General features: G+C 39.6%; 1 protein-coding gene across 3 annotated transcripts; it reads right to left on the bottom strand.

Moving 5' to 3' along the window:
- Window positions 1–1,422: 1,422 nt before the first annotated feature.
- On the bottom strand, window positions 1,423–12,966 carry LOC146674095 (uncharacterized). Of its 3 annotated transcripts, none has more exons than XM_085393915.1 (6): window positions 12,617–12,966; window positions 10,887–11,089; window positions 6,964–8,003; window positions 6,611–6,766; window positions 5,506–5,598; window positions 1,423–2,185 (listed from the first exon to the last, which is right to left on the bottom strand). In XM_085393915.1, the coding sequence occupies exons 3-6, from the start codon at window positions 7,993–7,995 to the stop codon at window positions 1,907–1,909; spliced, it is 1,560 nt and encodes a 519-aa protein (XP_085250041.1). In that variant the 5' UTR covers window positions 7,996–8,003; window positions 10,887–11,089; window positions 12,617–12,966; the 3' UTR covers window positions 1,423–1,906. The 3 variants fall into 3 exon arrangements, with proteins under 3 accessions (XP_085250041.1, XP_085250048.1, XP_085250033.1); XM_085393922.1 differs by having other exon boundaries at window positions 10,901–11,089; XM_085393907.1 differs by lacking the exons at window positions 10,887–11,089; window positions 12,617–12,966 and having other exon boundaries at window positions 6,964–10,862.
- Window positions 12,967–24,160: the final 11,194 nt, after the last annotated feature.

The following is a 24,160-nucleotide window of genomic DNA, read 5'->3' as shown; positions in this document are numbered from 1 at the left end:
GATGTTCATGTGATTGATGGTAAGTTTCTTTTCAAGATGGTAAAACATTTTTCATATTTTATTTTTCTTGAAATGCTACTACTACGAATAGTAGATGATCACAAAAATAAACAAAATTAGAACACAAATAAATGAAAACATGAAACTTCCCACCTTCTGATTTGAGGTGAGATTGTTGTTACTGCCAGAGATCAGCTGATTCACTGCTGAGAGATCATTGCACCTTTTAAGAACTTTCTAAACTGAAATAGAGGGTTTGACATTTTAAAAAGTATTTTCCTTTAATTTGTCCAGCTTTCTTTTTTTGAAGTCTGGATGACCAGTCTCTGAGTATTATTTTTTTGTTGTTGTGCTGGCCAATCTAACACTCTAATAAATAAAACATTGGTTCAAATAAAAAAAACATGTTAACGTTTTCCACTAGAATTTTTGAGTTAAGCCAACTTCTGGCAGAATAGCATTAATTCAAAGCAATATTTTTGAGTATGGTGAAGTAGCTTTTTTGGCCACAATTAAAAACATTCTTAAGTAAAATTAACTTAATAATTTTCGACTAGAACACAAAAATTTAAGTTGATCCAACGTGAATTTTATGTATAGTGAAGTTACTTTTTGGCCACAATTAAAAACATTCTTAAGTAAAATTAACTTAATAATTTTCGACTAGAACACAAAAATTTAAGTTCATCCAACGTGAATTTTATGTATAGTGAAGTTACTTTTTGGCCACAAAAAAAAAAACACATTCTGAGTAACATGAACTTAATAATTGTCAACAAATACACAGGAATTTAAGTTGATCCAAGATTATATTTATGTATGGTGAAGTAACTTTTTGAACAAAATAAAACACATTTATAATTAAAATGAACTTAACTGTCGGCATAAATAGTATTTATATTGGTCAAATATGATATTTTGGTTACAGTGTAGTAATGTTTTGGTCCTACAGGAGATTCTATAAGGGCATTTACCTGTTTCCCAGCAGGCTAAGTCGCTCCAAAATACAACCTTGATCAAAAGCTGTGTCTTATAACCATGACTACCGCGTGGGCAGGCTCATGCATGGTGGTGCCTGCCCACAAAGAAGTCAAGGTTCTAAGACCTTAGAAACTTGTCGATCACTTTTTTCCCCAAACGAAGGTCAGCCTTAACATGCGCTCTGTGTGCTCTTGTGTCATGACCTTCAGAAAAAGAAATGGATGTTGTGTGTATTTGTTTGAATGCGGCAGATGTGATGCCAAATACCTGGACATCAGCTAAGGGACTCGTACCTGGTGCTTAGAAAGAATAGAAATTCAGACAGATGTATTCAAATGAGTTAGACCCATTTAATTACAATAACAAACATCACAATTCTTTAACGTGTGTGCGAAGTGCAAGATTTGTGGGCTTCAGTTTCCTAGAACACAAATTGCCCGCTGAAACTTAAGGAACTGTTTATTGAAATTGTAATACAACCTACTACTTGAATCCTCTTTTTTTTTTTTTTACTTTAACATGTGACAGTGAATCAAAACAAAAGATGACAGGCCGCTATACATTAAATGCACTAATTTAAACATAAAATGATCAAAGCTTCTTTCATTCAACTTTGTCAGCACTCTTACAAAGTATTCTTGATTCTCTTCTATATTTGACTTTTCACCCTCAAGATTAAGGCCAGCTAAAGAGGGTATTACACAAACTTTAAAACACACCAGTACCCTCAGAACACAGGTCATGGGAGAAATTAAACGCATTCCTTAAAAATGTGCAAATAACAGCATTTAAGACACGGCAAAACATTAACTCAGAAGACTTAAGAACAGCGCTTTAAAATTTAGTAAAACACATTCAAGTAGTGCCAGAAATGCAGGAATAAGGATTTGTGAAACTCACTCACGAATGGTCTATCAAGTCTGCTCTAGAAAATACCAAACTTAAGATTCATTACTTTAGAGCTGGCTTTTTGTCCATCAAGCTCAAGGCATAGTTTTTGAAATACCTCAAAGGTAAATTTCAGCTGCTTGGGATAGGTAAGGTTCAGAGCGTAGATTACTCCCATCATCAAAGCACAGGATCTGGCAACATCAATCCTCTCCAGGATCTTGGATCCCTCAACGATGATGGTTGCAGGCCCATCACCAATGATAGCAATCTTCATGATTTGCATTGCAAGGTCTGCGTTGAGCTCCTCCTCATCCTTGTAGGAGAAATTAAATGTTAGGATGTATAAAATACATAGCTCAAGCACTTCAGGATGACGTGCATAAGGGAATGAACCACTATAGGTAGGAAAATAAGCTAAAACAGGTTGTCTTTTGTGTTTTTCAGTGATTTTACTTTGTCATTCTGTAAGTTTTAAAAGCTAAATTAAACCATAATCCACGTTTAAAATAAAAAATGTCTTGTTTTTCACAGTTTTGTTTTTCCACTTTGAAAAGAAAATCTAATAAATCATTTTTAAGGGTTATTCCACTTCTAAGTGAAATTTTATCTATTGCCATATTGTCACAGTTAGAAAGTGAGAAACATGCCTTTTGTAAACAGCACACTAATTCTCCTGATCCGGAAGCAATCCATTTGCTTTAGCAGAGCATAAACAATGTAAGTGAATAGCAGGTGCTAGCATGTTGTGTGCAAAAGTGATTAAAATGACTCAGTAATGAAAACAAATATTTCTTGGGAGCTCAGTAATCATGTTCACGGCAAATGAAAAGTGCAAAAGTAACACAGAAGATTTGCAGAAGCTGATTTAGACTTGAGACTACATTGCAGTTACGACAAACACTGCTGTAAACATCCACTGCATGGTGCATGGATATAACGCAACAGTTGAAAAAGCCTCCAGCTTCCATAAACAAACACACACAGCCACTACTATACAAGCATAGTAAGCTGCAGTAACAATGGATGGGTCTTTGATTTGTTGAAGAAATATTGCACAAATAGCATGTTGGTTTATAGACACTGGTCGGCAGTGGCTTCAACTGCTGTGTTATAACCATGTGGAGGCTTACAGCAGTGCTCTGTCGTAATGTAGTCCCAAGTCTAAATCGGCTCCTGAAAATCCTTCATGTCAATTCATACTTTTCATTTGCAGTCAGCATGATTGTTGAGCTCCCCAGGAATACTTGGTATCATTATTGAGTGATTTTAATCACTTTTGCACACAAAATGCTAGTACCTGCCATTCACTTCCATTGTTTATGCTCTGCTAAAGCTGCTGCCAGATCAGGAAAATGACTGCGCTGGCTACAAAATTTTTTATCCTGTGTGTTTATGTTGCACCTTATCACGGAAACAGGTTTCTATTCAGCAAATTATGTTCAATGACAATGGCAATAAACATCTTTGGATTGTAATTCTGAAATGCTTTTTTCTCACTTATACATGGCAATAGACATATCTTCACTTAGGGTTGGAATGTCCCTTAACTCATTCAGTGCCAGCCACTCTCAGATTTCATACCCCCCTCAGTGCCAGAGATATTTAGCATTTTCGCTGATTTTGAAGGCTCACAGAATATTTTGTTCTATGACTATGTGAATTCTGAAACCACCATGACAAAAATGAGTCTCTCTTCCCCACCCCACCTCCGAAGTGGCCCGAGTGAGCCCCAGGCTCCAGGCCCCGATAAGCAGCCGCCAACGAGTGAGCCGGTGTGTACCCGGACGCCCACCCCCAGATACAAAGAACCACCAACGCACCGACACCTGAGGGAGTCCGCCACCGGCAGGGGAAGTGGTGGTGGGTGGAGATAGGCCTCCAAACCTTGGAGGGCCCGAGATGTCCCCAGAGAGGTGGCGTCTGATACCCAACCTGACATATAGACACAAACATACAGGCACACACAGACACAAACATCCATTCCCACCCTCATGCTCTCATGTGCACTTCACACTCAATCGACGTGGAGACAGACATAAAGAGACGCTGTACACACGATCACACTCCCCAAGCGTACTCTACAAACCGGGTCTAGGTACCCCTGCCCCTGGAGGGGGGAACTGCACCCAGACCCAGGTGGTGTTACCCTTTTCCCTGCGGTGGGGAGAGGCAGACCGCCCCGACTCCGCAGCAGCAGGGAGGCCCCACACCCCAGACCGCAGTCGGACGGCCAACTCCTCCTAGCCCCCCCGCTCCAGCAGGCCGCAGAGAATGGGGGTGAGAGAAGACTCCAAACCTCCCTCCACCCGCTCATTGTAGTGTTGATGCATGTGTGTTCTAAGGTGCAATTAAAACCCAGGAGGGCATGGAGCTACCTGCCAGAGAGCAGCAGGTAAGCGCATAGTCCCTCCTGTTAGCCCTCAATGTCTACGTGTATTTAAAATTGAGAGGTGGGCAACGACGCCAGGGGTGAGGTGTACACCCTGATGATAACTTGGACTCCGTGTATCGTGCCCACCCCCAAGATCCTATATGTATGTGTAATGAGGGTGTGAGTAATGTGAATGTCTAAGTTGTGGGATAAAATTGAGGCAGAGGTAGCCAGACGGGGGGGGGGGGGGGGTAGCCTCCTCTGCACCCTAGTGACATACCCCTACTCCGAGGCCCTGCATGTGTGGGTGGTTGTGGTGGAGCGGGAAGAGGGAGGCAGCCGGAGATGGGGAGGGAAGGAAGGGAGGGGCAGGTGACCCCTCCCTGGGGCCAGCTCCCCCGCTGACCCCAGTAGGCACCCCCATACTCCGCGACCCGCCAGGGAAAGGGGGCCCAGGCCCATCCAGACCGGGGCCCAGCGCAGCAGCACCGCCCGGCCCCACAGAGCCCGGGACAGTCCACCCAACCCCACCACAGAGAAAACTGCACCCACCCCACCATCCACTCATCTTCCAGACTACATGAGACAATAGACGCCCAGGCTGAGATCTTCCTCCACCTCTCCTGTATCTCCCCCTCCTGCAGAGAGTTCCTGAGTGGAGGAAAGCTCCTGCAAGGTGTGGCAATCTCCCCCACCGGTTGAAGAGCCCCACAGGCGGCTCGACACACCGGCGGCACCCTGCGCCAGGGATGGGCCCCCATGCACCCACCCGCCCACAACCCCGGCAACACACAAACCAGGACCCAAGGCCCGGCCAGGGCCCCGGCCCAGAGACGGATCGCCCCCAGAACCTCACGCCTTCAGAAGTTTCTAACAGGAGATACTGGTCAGATAAATCCGGTTCATGTTCACTGGAATTGCTAGAAAAACCATGACGTCAGGCTGCAGACACCTCAAGCTCGAAATGACGAGCTGGATCAAAAATCGTGCCACAATACTCGTTCTCAGTAGAGCCGACTGTCACGCTGGTGGGATTTTATCCATGTAATCAACTCCACCACCTTCTCAATTCAATAAAAAGCTCAAGAGGCGTCTATGGCACTGAGCGTTCGGATTCATTTTGACGTCTAAAGACGTCTATGGCACTGAATGACTTAAATACTCAACCCTGAACAGAAAATCCAATGAACAAAACACAAAGACCCTACAGAGACATGCATTCAAAACTAAACAAAAAATTAAAAACCAACTCAAGTACTTACGCTGTATTGTTTGAAAAGATCCTCCTCCTTCTCTCCAAGATAGACTATGAGGCAGCGAATAGCAATTTCTCTGCGCTTTTCAACTGTGTTGTCCTGATTGATAGAAAAAAATAGATGTGTTAAAAAAAAATCAGATGTAAGTAGCTTACTTCATATACTGAAAATTATATCCATAATGATATAGCATTTTTTTTAATTAAATAATAAAAAAGTTCATTTGGAATAAGGTGGAAAAGGTGATCTGGCTATTCTCCTGAGTTTCTTATTGTTTGGGACCTGCTTACTCCGCACACAGTGGGGGCATGGCTGTCTCACTCTGCGGAGACCTGAGAAACGCTGCGCTTGTAACCTGGACATTCCTTCTTCATAAGTAAAAACACTAAAATAAAGATACATTTTGTTGTACTTGTGCTCTGAACTTGTATAATAACAATAAATATCCATTCATTCAATTACAATGTAACTGGCACAGATACAGTCTTCCTCCATGTTATGTATTGTTAACGTTCTTGCGCGTGTGAAACACTTTATGTAAATCATAGAGCTTTATTTTAAAATAATAAAAAGTGTATATTGTACAGACGACATATTTTCTTCTTTTGCCCTGCCCTAGATGCAAGTGTAACCAAAATATGAACAATTTTGGAAAAAAATAGTGTTAGTATACAATGGACCTTCTTCAAAGCAGCCATATCAACATTTGAGATGGTAAATGGTAAATGGCCTGCATTTGTATAGCGCTTTTCTAGTCCATAGGACCCCAAAGCGCTTCACACTACATTCAGTCATTCACCCATTCACACACACATTCACACACTGGCGATAGCAAGCTACATTGTAGCCACAGCTGCCCTGGGGCGCACTGACAGAGGCGAGGCTGCCGGACACAGGCGCCACCGGGCCCTCTGACCACCACCAGTAGGCAAACATGGGGTTAGTATCTTGCCCAAGGATATTTGGCATGCAGCCAGGATGCAGCCTGGGATCGAACCACCGACCTTCTGATTAGTGGCTGACCTGCTCTGCCACCTGAGCTACAGCCACCCACATGAAAAAAGTAAGGCAGATGCAAATAAAGGTCTATTCATAAAGTTATTCATTATACCTGCAGAAGCATGTCCTTAATCTGCCTCATCCTCAGACCTGCAGCTCCTCCTTTTGACAGGGTCAAGGCCATCAGTTTTGGGGTGCATTGGTCAAGCCTGGCCAGAAAGGTTGATTCAAGGCTGACTGTTGTTATCCTCTTAAATTCTTCACATATCTGCAGGGCACACCAGAATAAAATACAACAAGAGACATAAGCATAAATAATTCCAAATCCAAATGTGCATTTGTAAACATTTAAATGTATTAGGTGTAAATATATGCATTTCTAAATTTTTTATTTATCTGACTTCTAGTTGTAATTTCATCAATCCCCAACACAAAAACACTGGTTTAATAAACATTTTATCTCACCTGTACTTCGCTAAAAAGAGCAGGCCAGCGCTTCATGAAGTCACTGATGGCAGGGGCCTCTTTCACTATTTCCTCCCGACGAAGGCTGAACGTCTTGTCCATTTTCTGAGCTACCATTCTGGAGTTGTCCCTTTTCATCACTTCACTCAGTAGCTCGATTCTCTCTTTTTCCAAACTTTCACTAGTTTCACCTTGAGCATGAGGGGGTAGGTAGTTCACCTCAGCCTTCTTTGGTTTTTTGACATTCTTTGCCGGGTATTGGTCACATGTCATTTTCCTCTTAAGTGAGTTTACTTCAACTTCAGGGCAGCCGAGACCTCTAAGCTTGCTTCTGAAATTGTTCATCTTGTACTTTAGACGCTGCGCCCACCCATAGCATCCATTGAAGGACCCTGGTTCTTTCAGGCAGGGATGCTTTAGAGTCAGGGCCTCTGCAACCTCACTGATCTGCAGACTGGATGGATAAGCAGTATACTTATAAATAGCTTCTGCTAGTTTTCTAAGTATGTCAGGAAGCAGTGGAATTAAATCTTTTGTAGGGAGAAGAGTCCCATCTTTTTGGAAGCGCTCGTTGGCTGACCGAATTTGGATCTCTGTGAGGTCAGAAAACCTGGGAATCTGAAATTGAACAGGCCAGCGCTGGTAACGGTGCCCTGGACTATCTTCAGATGTGGAAAGAATCAGAGTGTCATTAGTTGACACAGATGAGGTGTCAACAGAGTCCTCCTCAGATGGATTATCAGTCACGTTGGTCACATCACTTAAGGTCAAGGTTATTGTAGGCTCCTGGTCCTGGAGAAACACAATCTTGATTGTGTCCTTGTCCTTAAGGTCAGTTGTCGAAACAAGGGTAAAAAACTCATCACCAAAATCAGCATCTTTATAGTGAAGACAGAAGTCTCTTGTAATGGAAAAGGTATCACGGATGGCTGAATAAAGGTCATCCACCGTTTCTGGGATTCCAGATGGTAGTACAACTTTACGGACATCATGATCTGCAAGGATCACTCGAAGTTGAGACGGTTGTGACATTAGGTAACCTGTAGACCAAATTTTTGACATGTTTCTGTAATTCTTAGTAACAGCGAAATAGTGCATAATATAATAAAATTTGATCTCCATGTATGGAAACTAGGAGCCAATTAACTATATGCCATCTCTGAAAATAGTAGAAAGACTGAGATTTGGGTTTGTCTTTTTTCAGCTGAAAATCTCCACACAAAGTATGGAAATCATTTATGGAACATAAATGCTGCACTTAAGAGTCATAATGGTTGTTCCGCCACAAATGTAAGAAATCAAGGGGACCGTGTCTGATAACTCAGCTGCCTCTATGACTTTCACTGTACCAGTTTTCTCAAGCACATAGCTCCTCAGATGTTCAATTGACCAAGCAGTTACACCTTTCACTATGAATCCCACATTGCCTTTCAAAACCACAATCTGGATCAACTCCCCAAAATCTGGTAGACCACCAGTGGAACCATAAGCCAGGATCATTCCACTAGTGTACTTGGTGCCTCTGTAACACACACTTTTGGCTATCTGGACACATGTCTCACCAGGAAACTTAGCCTGCAGTGCTTCTTGGATATCCTCTCGCAGCACACTAACATCCATTGTAGACAGTGTTGTAGCCTGTAGTAATGGTCTGACAGCTCTGGAATCATGTTGGTTATAAGCAAGCAACAACTGATGCTTCATGGCCAGTGACAGCAGAATATTTCTAAAACTACGAGTATGTCTGACAACACGCTTGAAAAAGCTGTGCTTTGCCTCAAACCGCATTGTCCACAGTGACACCAGAGGACCATAAGCCCTGATAAGTTCTGGATAATGTTCTAGGAAATGGTGTTTTGGAATGAGGCGTTGCTCTGGAAAAACCATGAGAAACCTGTGTTTATGCTCAGATATCTTACTGTCCAGGAAGCAAATGGTCTCCTCTGTGTGCACTTGATTCACAACAAGCTCAACAATGTCTCGAAGCACAAGAAGCAATTCCCATGCTGGGTCAGCCTCAGGGATTTTTGATCCAACCATGAGTGGCAAGAGACGAAGCAAAGCCCAGTTCTCGTGGGCATTGCCCCCCACACTTTTCCGTTGGGCAAAGTTCACAGGAACAAGCTGTGGTGCATTGGTTTTGTCCGACCATTTATAGGGGAACTCTTTGATGCATTTGTTCAGCTCTTCAAGAGTGAAGTATTTGTTGTGAATGAATAGTCTTAGGCACAGTGCTATTTCTAGGGGCACTACACCTTCAAAGAGATCATGCAACACATCAGGTGGATATCCAGACAAAACATGAAAATATTTAAGTTTTGCCGTCAGTGCACACTGTCTCTTCACTCCATAAACATGCATCAAACTGTTATTTTCCTGTAAAGCCTGGACATGCAGTGTGTGTTGTTCCGCTGTTCTGGGTGGGAATGCCTTATTTCTCACTTCACCATCTTGAAATTGTGACTTTTCACCAAGACAAAACCTACAGACATATGAACTGGAAAAGCTCTCAACAAATCCCCCCATAGAATGGGCACCAAGGTTGTCTGCAACTACACTAAACACTGTGCCTTTGACTCTTCTACCCAGTGATGGAACATACAGTCCTTCCTCCTCTAAGACCACAAGATCTTTGAGCAGTGGCTCTAACACAGCGCTGTAACCAAATCTCTTTACATCCTCAGCCTTGCAAAGAATTGCTAAGAAGATTGAGTTTAGCTCAGATCTGAGCAATGAAGGGACATCAGCTAACACCCAATATACAGATGTGATTTTGTGTTTTTTCCTGGATGTACCGAGAGGATTGCAAATCTCAAAGTCATCCACATAGAGATTTAGCGCAATTGTAAGGTCATTTTTTGAGAACAACTCGTTGGTTTTGTAAAAGGTGCCGTCATGAAATGAGTTGTACACAGTTCTCTGCACCTCTGCTTCACTCAAGATCAGGTCTAGTATATCTTTCCTGCTAAGAACCTGAAGTAAAGACTTTAGAATGGGAACATACTGGAAGCTACTCTCTCCAGTAAGAATATACTCAATCGGCTCCACGACAGAAAAGTGTTCATTAAAATACTTTCTTCTTTTGAAGGCAGAAGAGAGAGGACCACCATCACAAAGGGCAGCGCTAACAGGGTTAGCAACACATATGTTGTTCACCATTTCAGACACAATGGCTTCATCAACTTCACAGTTGTGTCTCTTCAAGCAGGACTGTAAAATGTCTTTCATGATGGGAGCGGAAGCTGAATGACAAATAAAATGCAATGACTCTACAAGCTCATCAATGCATTGGTTGGGAACATGAAATGAACTCTCTAATTTCAACATCAAATGAGCCAAGCTTCTTTCAATCAACTTTGGCAGTACATTCACATCATCATCTCTAAACTCCTCAATGTCAGATTGTTCACCCTCCTGATTAACTACATCGCTGCACTGATCTGTTTGTAAAGGCTTTTCAAACCTCTTTAAAACGTCTTCTTTAAACTCATCTAAAGAGTGGGGAGTGTGCTTGCGATGTTTATGTGACGCAAATGTTCCATAAATGTTAGTTTTGAAATTACAATTTTTGAAAACACAGGACACAGTTTCTTGCTTTTTCAAATGTTGACGAAGGTGTTCAAAATACTCTTTTTCAGTGGAAAATGTGCCCACATTACAGAACTGGCAACAGAAACTGAGTATTTCAGAGGTTCTCACTGTTGAGTGAGTTGAGTGTTTCCTTGATATGTGTGATTTTAGGCTACCCCATGACTTAAATGAACAAAAACAATCTAGGTAAGGACATGGCAGAGGCTGTACACTGGGGATATGGCGTAACCTATAATGTTTCATCAGCTCTTCCTTAGTGGAGGTTGCAAATTTACAGATTTTGCAAGGCCAATCCATACTTCATGATTCTGAATTACTCAATTCAAGCTTACTTGTTAAAGCTTACTTCAGAAGGTCCCTTGGTATTCGATACCAGGAGAAGATGATGGTTTGAGCCTTTGTCCTGGCAAGAAACACAGCAAAGTAACTGAATATTTTGGTGAGATTCCCACTTTCTTTAGAAGGCTGACCACGTCTTAACTGGAACCCCTAGATCTGCAACGCCAGGACAGTGTATAACACCAGAAAGTCGTGCCTGCACAAAAATACAAAAGATGGTATTTTCAACTTCACCTGTGAGTCTTCAATACAGTGAATCAGTTTCACCTGTCAAAGCTGTGTAAGCTAGAACCAAACATTCAAAACTACATAAACCTGAATACACTGGGTGCTGGAAAGCCTAACGTGGCTTTCCATAGATCAAATATACATAGAGGTGACATGGACTGGGCCAGTCTGTTGGAGCGTGTATCCCCACCGACCGCGATCTTGGAGGGGTCTCCACTCGCCCCCAGTGCATGTATTTCTACTGAGGAATATGTTAACTCAAAAAGAAAAAACCATATACATACATATACATATATACATATATACATATACATATATATATATATATATATATATATATATATATATATATATATATATTTTTTTTTTTTTATCAACAAAAGCAAACATAAGGTGTGGCATGACAGGACAGAATCATTTCTGACAGTAAATACGAAAAAAAACCCAAACTTTTTATACACAAGCTACAATGTCAATAATCCCACTTGATCTGTTTTCATTTCATTTTCCAAAACCAAATTAGAATCAGTGCTGAGTCAGCAGCTATGGTCATTTTTGTGCACCCTAGTGTTGCAAAAACTGGCATACTACTGAAACCATATGTGGGATTATTGACCTTTCTTGCCTTATCTGTTTGGAAAAATATTTAAACATTTTCCTTATTTACCATGGGTGAATACATTCCTCAGTAGAAAAAAAATGCACTGGCGGCGAATGGGGACCCAACCAAGATGGTGGCCCGCTATTGATTTTTTTCTTACTTTCAAACTTTATTGAGGCATATCAATGTTACAGCCAGTGCCAATGCACGTCGCCTCTACGTCTCTACAAAACACGGAAAGTCCCCAAAAATTAGGGACAGCTAACTACCCTACCATATGCGGCACAGTGCACTTTAGTCTGGTCTTTTACCTGTGAAAATAGGCCGAGCAGCCGGTGAAGAACCGCTCTTAGCGGTCAACAGACACACCGGACTAATAGCGACGGCACTTCCTGCGCAGAAGCCAATGGGGTTCAACTTCACCCCGTAACGTTACGAAAATTTAGAAGCGTTTCTTAACAATTACTAACATAAAATGCTTCCCTTCAAAAAATAAATTTCACATTTCAAAAATAAAATCACAGTGAACACAACTTAGCTTGGCTAGCTACGTTAGCATAGTAGTTTGCGCCGGGGCTAACAACGTCCGCTATCTTTTAAAAATTATAAGACAATTACAGTTGTCTGCATTAGAGTATACTCTAAAATTTAACACTGACGTTATAACATCAGTGTTAAAATTTAACACTGACGTTATAACGTCAGTGTTAAATTTTCCAAAAAGAGCCCAACAATTTATGCTATCGTGGAATTAGCTGCTGTGTGTATATTAAAACACACAAACGCGGGGGCAAGCTAAGATGTATGTTATGTATGTTACGTCGTTGTTTTAAAGTAAACTAACAAAATCCAGAGCGACTGCAAATATGTGTAATTTCGCATAAAATTACTCACCGTTCGCGACGAACACAGCTCTTGATAAACCTTGAACACGTGCTGTTGAATATGTCCGCTTGAGTAGAAGAAGGGAACTGTGAGCTGTTTACACGTCATCAAGTTGTATTTTACATTGACAGAACTTAAAATTATATTGTTTTTTGATTAAAAGAAGATTTTAAATTCAGACAAATCACGATTATATATTGAGTAAAGAGGCATAATTTATGTGTCACCCGAACTCAATAAAATAAAAATTTTAATTAGGAAGTCTAACAGTATTTATGAACTTGATTTTTCATTTCACAACAACATATATATGTAAGTAATGACTAAAGGTCACATTAATTACTTTTTAGAGTGAATCCACTGTTCATTCACAAATGCAAAAACTACTTCTTATGATGCTCGTATAAGCATGTACAGTAAGTTTCACAATCATATTCTCTTTTAATCAGTGCACATATTACATACAAAAAATATTTTAAAATCATTTCAAATCTAAGTGTGTGCTTTAAATGCATTGTTGGAAAATATCATGGCGGAGCTAAAACTGAGGGGACATCATCTACCATTTTTGCTAAAGCTGAGTGTTTCTACGCATGCAGGTGCATTTTGTGTTTGATAAATTTTTGTATTTGCGTGTGATAACATGATTATTATTTTTACTTTATTACTTTATTATTTGTCTTTATCACTATTGATTATGATTTTTATGTGTGTATTTATTGTACACACCTGCTTCCACACTACAAACAACAACAGCAACACAGAGTGAAAGTGTCACTGCAGGAGTCTCTACACATTGTCCTGACTCCTCCTGGCTTCTGGTTGTGCGTGCGTCCTTGGATGGTGTTTTGCTGATGGCTGTTTTCCTCATGCTCTTCTACATTAGTAAGACAAGGAGGAACTTTGGACTGAACACCAGAGAAAATGACACAAACATGGAGGTGAGTTTGTGTCACTTGTTTTCTGTCTGTTGTTGCAGGTTTCAGTGAGTGTTGTTGATCCCTGCTGTCTGTGAGACTTTCTCAGTGAAATTTAGTGAAAATAAGTGATGTTACCTGTTATCAGAGTTTCTTCACCAGCAGAGGGAAGTGAAGACAAAGCAAACAACTTTTATAGCAGACAGAAACATGTTTATATAATTATGTAGATATGACAGCATACAATATATTTTACTGACCTTTCTGAAGTTATTCCACAACATCACCATTTCAGGGTGTCATATTTAAAAGTGTGAACGGTGCGTTAGTCCTGTTTCCTGACACTGCAGCACATATATGCTGTTCTGAAAGAAACCTGTTGAACTTCTTATGATATTTATAATCTTTGTTTCTCTGGAAAAAAAAATGTGTTTCTTATTTTTTTATTCCCATTTGTTAAAAGCGTGATGTTGCATGAGGTTGTTTAAACTCTGTTGTACATCTCATTGTCATGGTCCTGGGTCATTTTGACTCAGGGTTCTCAGTTTTCTTGTGTTTTTGTATTATGTTAAGTTCATTTCTTAAGAATTATTCTACGTCTCCTAGGTTATTCTGTTCAGTATTGTTTGTTAGATTTCCCCCTGTGTTGTTGCTCTCTGTGTCTTCCCCTGGTGTCAGCGTGTATACAGTGGTGTGAGTTGTCGTGCCTTGTTTTCCTCTCGTGTTTTATTCCATCTTGTTTATGTCTCCCCCAGCCCATCATGTCCGCTCTCTCCCTCATGTTCCCTCATTCCCTCTCGTTTGCCTCTCCACTTCCGTATCGTGTTTCCCGTTTTATTGTGAAGGTCCCGTGTTTCTATGTTTGGTCTAGCTTCCCTGTCTCATTATGATTAGTGATGTCAGCTGTGTTCCTCGTGTCCTCACATCCCTGTTATACGTCTGTGTATTTAGGTCAGCGTCTCCCTCAGTTCAGTGATGTGTCCTCCCTCATGGCTGCGTGTCTCTCCGTGTTTCCCTGAGTAACTTAGCATTCGTTTTGCATTGTCTTGTATCTCCTTTTTTCCCATTCAAATGCCTGGTATGCCCGATGGTGATTTTTGTTTTAATGGGCCGATGTTTTGTTTTTGTTTTTTTTTGTTTTTTTACGTTTTATAATGGTATAAACAATGAAAGGTGGTGGATTGACCAATTGGTCATGATCGACTCTGGGCTGGACCAGTTACAGCCAAGGAGGGCGGATGCACCCGCCCCCTTGCTTGGGTAACTGCTCTGAAAGCAATCTTATCATATAAGAAAATGGTACTGAGGTGAAAAAGAACGCGATTATATATAACACCAGGATCCTTTTGTAGTTGACAGCTGCTAACGGTGCAGGGACGGGTCTAACAAAATTCTGCCAGGGGGCCAGGTAGGGCATTAACAGGGAAAAGGGGGCGCAAAGACTTTTATTTCTTATTCTCATTTAAAATGTGTAGCTTTTAATAAAGAATTATCTGAATCTTAAAATCAAAGTGGTCTTCTGATGTATAATTTATAGAAAGATTTTCACGACATATTCTGCACCACATCTCTGTGCGTCCTTTATTTTGAAAGTGCATGCGCACCTGCGGACCACTTATGTGCACCCCTTCCTATAATACCTGTTGGGCCTGTCTCTACTCAAAATACCGGGGCCAATGTTTTTGTCCCAGTCCAGCCCTGCTCATGTTTTAGGTTGTTTATTTTCAGTTTTCTGCTGGGTATGAGAACTCATGAGATCCAAATTCCAGACATAAAGAGCCCAAAAGGACCATCATTTCATTTTGAAATTTTTGAGCACATTTCTGCAATTTTATGATCACCTCCCATATTATTTGCTTCACTGTGTTTCTGTATTTTACTGTACTTTTGTAACTTAAGTAGTTGTATATGAAATGTTAGCAAGTAAAACTGATTCACTATTACGATGACGAAGAACCCTGTCTGTTGTTACCAGTAAGGTTTTTACTTTCTTTGTAATTATTGTTCCCAAAATGTAACTTTAACTGGTTGTTGTACACATTTGGTTTTAACTCATATATCTTTGTCTAATGTACGATCTACAGATTTATGTGATTACTTCTGATATATTTAAAACTACTGGCTGTTGCTAGAAGACACAAAATTAACATTTTTTTGAAAATTCTAAGTAATGTGATGTTTCCTTAAATTGAGTGATTACACATCTTTCTTATTGAACTTATGCACAAGCCTAATGTTAATGCATCCTCTTGTGTTTAATAAATGTTTGTATTTGCCCGTATTGTAATATGATTATTATATTGCTGCGTTTGTCTGCATTGCTGTTGATTTAGTATTGATTTGTTTTGTGTTTATTGTTCAAGGTCAATGTTGATCTTGGAAAAAAATGTCCTGAAACCACATCCAGTAAAACATCACATGGAAGCTGTAGGTTTCGGGAGTTTAGTTTTCAGTTTCCTTTGTACCTTTATGTTTTGGATCTGTACAAACCTGCCATCAGCCTGCAATTATCAGCTCTTCTGTTCACATCAGTCTGCCTTCAACATCCTGCACTTTGGTCCTCACACTCCACTCCACTGCGCTTGACATAAGGCTTATATTATAACTGGTAATTATTATGTGAATCCAGTCACATTACCAAACAATGGAAAAACACTGTAACAAGTACAGTAGTGAATTAATTCTTTAAAAACGTATTACAGCACCAGCTTCATTGCACTCCCCTTATTATTACACCCACCAGTGAATTACTCAAACATGTCAGTAGATGGCACAAGGTGCTCAGAAGGAACATAAAAAATATCAGAGAGAAGTGCTGCAGGATAAATCGTGATGTTGAGCTAAACACAAGCTTCAGCTTTCTGCCTCTCTGATTGGATGGTTGAAACTAGTATTTGTTCATGATGCTTCACTTTTATTCTTGTTTTAAATCCAGCCTGAACTTTGAACTACATGATGACACAACTCTGAGACCTGGAACACATGATGAGACATGATGGTCCTACTCAGATTTCAAGATGCTGCCTGCAGGACACAAATCATTTGTGGAGACAGATTCTAAAATAAATAAATGTCCTGATGTTCCTGCATGAAGATAAAAAAAATCCACAGTGTTACATGTTTTATAAAGGAGGATCAGCACAACAACAACAACTACATCAATACATATACAAAATTTAAAGTGTTTAAGGGACATTAATTAAGGACACGAATTAAGTTTATCCTAAAATAAAACAAAATCAAAGTAAATATTTCCCTCTTATTAGTCAGAAGTTGGTTTAAAGTCACTGACATTAGCAGACATGACAGGTTAGCATGCTACAACCACTGACGCTCGATAAAATCTAACTGAGGGCTTTCACGGATAATATTTTTATGCAATCTACTCTTTATTGATACATAATGCAGCACTTAATGAGAAAATAAAGAAACTCATGTACCCACTCATTAACTTACAGGTTATGCTTGGTTAAACTTAAAACAAATAAAAACATAGCACCCTGACAGCTGGATAACACAGAAAACACTGACATTACAGAGACGTTTATAAATAGTAGCCATGACACACACAACTTCTATCTTAGGGGGAACTGAGAAACAGATTACAAAACTCATCGAAACAACATTAACCCCAACACTCTGTGCATGATCAGACACCAAAGGCCTTCAGCTTTGTTATAAAGTCTTCATTAACTCTCCTGTAAATAAAATATTTTCTTGAATTAAACTAGTTTGTCTGCTCCTCTCTCTCAATCTGTCTCATCCAGCATCACCTCCTTAAACATTTAAAGTTCACATGACACATCTGTGGTTCTTTAAAGGTGGAGAACAATGCTGAAAAAGCAGATTCAGTCAGATTAGGAGTTAGAAGTAAAAGGAGGAACTAAATTTTCTCTGAAAACAGACATCATTGTGTGTGTCTGGAGAGCTCATTAAGAAAATGTGGCAAAAAATCAGACTTTTCAGTCTAATTCATCTTTATTAGTTATTTATTTTTAATGGTGGAGAGAGTTAGTCAGCATAACTTTGCAAGGCTGTACAAATAAGTCTCATCTGAAACGTTGTCCTTGTTTTATTGAATCTGTTATTTCTTCCTGTATTGCTGTTTGGTTTTGTAACATAACTCTGAAGAGCAAGGATTGGTTAGGACTTTTGGTAAAAACTGCCAGTAAAATCTCAGGGCATTCGTAAGATGGACTTTTGGTCATTTATAACAAACGTGCTGTGGAAGGCTCATTCTATTGTTAATTGTTTTAACCATCCACTTCACAGTGAGTTTGATTTGTTGCCCTCTGGCCGTCGTTTCAGAATACCTTTGAGGAAAACCAAAAGTCTGTTCTGCTCTGAGTCACATTTTAGTTTGATTTAAATGCCTTTGCTTACAGTCGAGGGCCACCAGTGAAGCATCAGACATAAGATTTATCCAACTGTGTTCAGCTTGACATCATGATTCATCCTGAAGGACTTCTGACCAGTTTTTATGTTGCACTGTAGCTGTTACACACGGAGGAGCTTTAATGTTTCTACTGTTCAGCTAAAACTGTGCAGCAGTGTAGTCATAGTTCATATCATTATTTGTTATATATTTATAGAAAGACTCCAGGTTTCCTTTATCCCCACCGCATCTCATCTCCTTAATGGCAAATAACCATCTTATGGGTTTTTATTATTGTTTTGTTTACTTGTGTTGTTGCCCTTGCTGCTAAAAGAATTTCCCCTTGTGGGACAAGAAAGTATTGAATTGAACTGAACTGAAGACTGAGACACAAATTGAACGCCTGTGTCCAACTTGTCTCTCTACTGTCCCAATCCAACACAAAACAACAGCACTGTCACATAATATTACACAGAAGCTGTCAATTTAGCTCTGCAGAGTGAGTAGTTATAATTAGAACTGGGTATTGTCACTAATTTCTCCAACTGATTCAATTCTGATTCAAAAGGTCCCGACTTGATTTGATTTGATTTGATTCAATTTGATTTTGGCTCAGTCGGACATATTTTTACCATAGATTATTTGATGTGTACTTTCAGAAAAGAACTCTAAATGAAAATATATTTATTTTTATATTAATAACAGATCCTAAAGCAGCACAATATTGGACATGTAGAGCCCCGGGGCTTTTGAGATTGACTGTTTCCCTGCAATTACCTCAGTGTTATCTACCTAGGCATAAAAACAAAGCTGACATTTGTGAGACTTCTTCAGAGGTGCAGCTATCACAGCAGATGTCTTTGTGTCAAAGTAACTGGCGATAAAACAGAAAAATATGAAGATTTTCCTGGCCTGGTGTTTTATAGCACATTACCACCTTGAAAATATGCTCCAGCTAGATCAAAAATGGGAGAAAACCATGAATAAACATATGAAAATTACCTGCAAAAAACTGATGCTGCTAAAGTGAAGCAGAGCAAAGAAACAGAGGTTTTTATCAAAAACATAGCTAAGAGTTTTGCAATTTCAATTCGTAAAAGTTGAAATTTCTTCGGTATTGAATAACCGAGATTAGGCTTTCTTATCGGATGGCATTTTTTTGAGATAAAAACAGCGGTCGACAACACTGTACACAACAGTAGATAACAGAGCAAATAAGGCACCATGAATTCTTGACAGGAAACTGGTCTTAAAGTATACTGAGAGCTAGAGTTGTGTGCAAAGAGCGATTTTATTGTTGTGGAAGTAAGACAGCTAAAGTAAGAGAGAATTCATGACGAATTTGTATAATGTAACAAAAATGTCAAGTGCTTGAATTTGTAATATTTTGTAATATACTGGATTATTTTGTTTTTACTTTAACTCCCCATGCCGCCACCTACAGAAGTTCTCTGACGACTCTGCCATAGTCGGCCTCATCACAGAGTACAGACAGTGGACTCTGGACTTTGTGGACTGGTGCCAGCAAAACCACCCGCTGATCAATGCCGGGAAAACCAAGGAGTTGGTGGTGGATTTCCGGAGACGCAAACCTACCACACTGACACCGGTGAACATCCAGGGAGTGGACATTGAGATAGTGGACTCGTATAGGTACCTGGGTGTTCACCTGAATAATAAATTGGACTGGAGCCACAACACTGATGCTCTTTACAGGAAGGGTCAGAGCAGACTCTACCTGCTGAGGCGGCTGAGGTCATTTGGAGTACAGGGAGCGATTTTAAAGACCTTCTATGACTCTGTGGTGGCATCTGTCATTTCTTACAGTGTTGTATGTTGTAGCAGCGGTTTATCTGCAGCTGAGAGGAAGAGGTTGGATAAACTCATCAGGAAGGCCAGCTCTGTTCTGGGATGCACCCTGGACCCAGTGCAGGTGGTGGGAGACAGAAGGACTCTGGCCAAAATAACATCTCTGATGGACAGAGTCTCCCACCCCATGCATGTAAATGTTGCTGACCTGCAGAGCTCCTTCAGTGACAGACTGCTGCATCCTAGATGCATGAAGGAGCGTTTCCGCAGGTCCTTACTCCCTGCAGCTGTCAGACTGTACAATCAAAACTGCTCCCAACAATCATAGATGTTTACATCAGCGCTGTACCTTGCACTATTTTATCAACCGATTCACTCTACAACCAGGGTTTGCCTCTTATCTGTCCATCCATCTTCATCCGCTTTATCCGAGGCCGGGTCGCGGGGGCAGCAGCCTAAGCAAAGAGGCCCTCTTATCTGTATTTAATTTTATTTAATTTAATAACAGTACAGTACTCACTTTTTAGTAACCATTGTCCTTCATGTACATATGTAAAAATTGTGTATTTTTTCTGTACTGTGTCTTGTGTACTGTTTGTTTGTATATGTGTCTGTCTTGCTGCTGTTACACCCAAATTTCAATTAAATTAAATTAAATTAAAGGATTATTCTATTCTATTCTGTTCTAACTCTCTCATTACTTTACTTTCTCTGGGATTAAAAAAGTATTATGATTCAGCTGAGGAAGAAACTGCTTTACATCTTATTTTCACCACATTATACAATCAGCATCACATTGTTTTTTTTATCATTTGACTTAGATGTTGATGTAGATGTTGTTGCTGTTTACATAACACACTCTGAGGACTGAAAACCAGGAAATTCAGTCAGACTGCTCTCAATAATCATCATAAAATAAAACAATAAGATGGTGAGCATTCAACAGCTTCAATCATGTGCTGATCTTTTTTCTTTCTTGCTTTCAAAAAGACCAGTATGTTTATATCCCTTCTCTGCTTTTACAGTTCATGGTTGTAAAGTGGAGGGAGCCTATCCCAGCTCACAACAAGAAGCATTGTTTTGTGTCCTGTGTGACTGATGATGAGAAAAGTATAAATGTAAGGTTGACTGATGTCTAATGTTGTACACTAGTTAGATTTTAGACGAAATTAAAATGATGTGGGATATAACGTGCTTACATTGTGTAGACTGAAGGAACTGTGTGACCACAGAACAAGGAAATAAATGAAGGAAATAAATAAAGAGAATAAATAAAGGGAACTGCAGTAAACTTCCTGGTGCTTCATTAGCATTGTTCAGATTAGGGCAGAGTCTTTCACAGACTGTGAATCGCTGAACTCATCTATAAATGTTTAATCAAAGTTTGACTGTTTTACTCTTAAAAATTGAGTAAAAAGTAATTGTGGTGCTAAAGCAAAATTCAGTGAATATGCTATCATCTCAAACTTCAAGTAAACCAAGGCTTTAATTAATTTTGTCCTGAATCATATTTATTCTGTAGTGTTAGTGAAATACTGCGAAATGTGACCAAATTGTCCTTGATTCATTTGGATACTTGAATGAAGAGTTTGTGAATCCTGTCTGTGATGTATTTTTAGTGTTTCTTTTTGCTCAGCAGCTTCAGGGGTATCTGAGGTGTTTTGCATGAATTTTATACAATTATATCAGACTATCATCGGTGTACAAGGCGAACGATAAAAATTTTGAACTTTTGAAATCATTCAAACATAAAGAAAACACATCAGTAAAGACAAAACTCTGGTCACAAGGATATGATAACAACAAACCAACTTAAAACTATTGGGAAAAGAATAATTAACAACTTGTTTGACCCGTGTCACTGTTTTATCTCATTTAGTCAGAAAAAAAAATAAAGAATCCTCCATCTTACCACGTTTCTCAAACATTGGTCACATTTTTGAAATAAAACCTAACCCAACTGATTCCACTCTGCAATGGAGCCCACCTCAAATAAACAGTGCTAAAACATTGTAACGCGCTTACATTGTTTAGTTTCAAGGAACTGTGTAACCACAGAAAACTGAAATGAATTACAGAATGAGTATTACAGAGAAGTACTCTTTTCATTTCAGGAATATAATTTTCAAGCAGGAACCTCAGAAAATCCATTGGGGTTCAATTGATTAAGGGAACTGCAGTCAACTTCCTGGTGCTTCATTAGCATTGTTCATGTTGTCAAACAGCTAAAAAAAGAGCAGTGTGTTAACTGTAGACCCACGTATCTGTATAATGTGATGATCCTACCAGTATTGGAAAAAATAGTCGAATAGCCATGTTGTATTTTCATGGAAGCCGCTTAACAGCCTCCATGTTGCCTGCTACTGTAGAAAGTAGTTGTCACTTTTAATGCTAGTTAATACAGTCATAGGAAAATAAAGTACACTCAGTTCAATTAAGGCCAGAGAGAGTACTTTCTCTCTCTGACCTTAACTGAACCCAGTGAGGCCTGTAGGCACTTAGATGTTGTCCTGGGTTCTTCTGTAAACTCCTGGCTGAGTCATAGCTGAACTCTTGGAGTAATTTTGGTAGGCTGGCAACTCTTGGGAAGTTCCAGCACTGTTCCAGGTTTTCTACTTAAGTGGATGATGGCTGTCATTGAGCCTTAGAAACCCTTTCAGAGTGATGGCTGTCACTAACCTTGTTTCTCAGTTGATTTTTTAGATTATGACATGATGTGCTGAGGTGTTGAGATATTTATACTGTTTCACTTTGTCAAACAGATTCTGTTTCACTAGCTGGGCCCACGTCCTCATGTTAGGCTTAATAGCGTTTTAGTAGGTAAAGGTGAATGCTTGGACATGAATTGAGTTGTGGTTTGGGAAAGGCCTTAAGGGGACTGGCGATGGCTCCTGGGCCTTGCAGATCTCCATGCACTAAATAAAAGTGAAGAAGTTAAAGTATTGAAAACAAGGAGGGAGGGTGGGGCACGTAAACGAGAATGAACAGCTTGCAGAACTGGGGGAACTTATATAGATGACAACTGGAAGGAGCGTGTTTGGAGGCGTGGTCCTGCTCCTGCAATTCCGATACAAATTCTCCAATTAATTGATTTCTGAATCAGTAGGTGTGGCAGTGATGAGGCCTGGGTGTGGCATTTAAACTGAAGCTTTTTCTTAATAAATTAAATATAATTTAATAACTGCACATTTTTCTTACTAGGGTTATTTTTTAAAGTGTATATTTTTAATGATATGAAACATCTAAATGTGACAAATATGCAAAAACTAAGAAATGAGTAAGGGGCAAATACTTTTTTCACATAACTCTATTACAGCAGATCATTTTTCAGATGCTGCTTGTTATTAAAGAGAGGAGGCTTTCTCATGCAGCCTTTCCAAAAAAGCGATGCATGTTCCATCTTTTTTTACTGTCTGAGCCTATCAATTGATCCAGAATTTCTTCCACAGTTAGCAGTGGTGAGTCATCAGGGCCTGATGTATGGAAGTAAGTGAAAAGCTAATTTGCAAAGCAAAATCCCAAGCCTCTTGCCTTGCAAATGCAGTGAAGGCTTGGGCGTTTGGCTTCATTTGCTTATCTCTATCTTTCTTTGAAATTATTTCTATAGTCCCAGGTGGCGTTGTCCTTCGACACCTGTTCAGAATCATCTCGTCATGCCCTTCTTGATAATCTCTAATTCTGCTGACATCTGTTTATGTTAATTCCAGAAATGAACCAGTAACACCACAGTGACTACATCCATCTTTTATGTACAGTCTGTGATCTAAACACATGTTTGTTTTTACACTTAATAAAGTAAATACATTTTAATCACTATAAGAAGAAACCTGTCTTATCTCGGAGGAAAATGGGAGTCCATAAAGTTCTAAGGGGTAGGGACAGAGTAGACACATCAACATTTATTATGATGGAAGTGAGTGAAACACTTTTAATTCAGTTCTTTAATCTTAAACTACATCTCAAATTTTATACACTGATCTGTTATCTAAGTAAAGTCCTTATCTGCATATTAGCTGCACATGAATACATGTTACCTCATGAATCACTCGTCTTTTACAAATAATCTAAGAAATGGAAAATCAGACACATCTGGTTTTTTTCTGATGTGTCTGATGCTTGAGATGATTCAATCTGAAAACTCTAAATGACTTTAAACATTACAATTTAGTTTTTATTTTACAGAAATATATTTTAAAAGTTTTAGTTCAAAATTTGCAAAGTATTGTCTACATGATACAAATAAAGTCACTTTGATGTATTAGTTTTAAATTACAGAATGACTAACAAAGAACAGAAATGTTTATTTCTAAGAGGCTGTATCACATCACGAGCTGTGAGCTCTGTGATTGGCTGTGTGTGTGTTAGAGCTCACCTGCTGCTGCACTTTCTGCCAGTTCACTCAGAGACTTCATACAGTCACAGTTTAACTCTATTCGTCAGTGAGAACTGCTG

Source organism: Rhamphochromis longiceps, linkage group LG3, assembly GCF_057381845.1.
Source record: "Rhamphochromis longiceps isolate RC_006_pf linkage group LG3, R_longiceps_female_GT1.1, whole genome shotgun sequence".
In the NCBI taxonomy this organism is placed as follows: domain Eukaryota; kingdom Metazoa; phylum Chordata; class Actinopteri; order Cichliformes; family Cichlidae; genus Rhamphochromis; species Rhamphochromis longiceps.
This window is presented reverse-complemented; position numbering and strand designations above follow the sequence as displayed.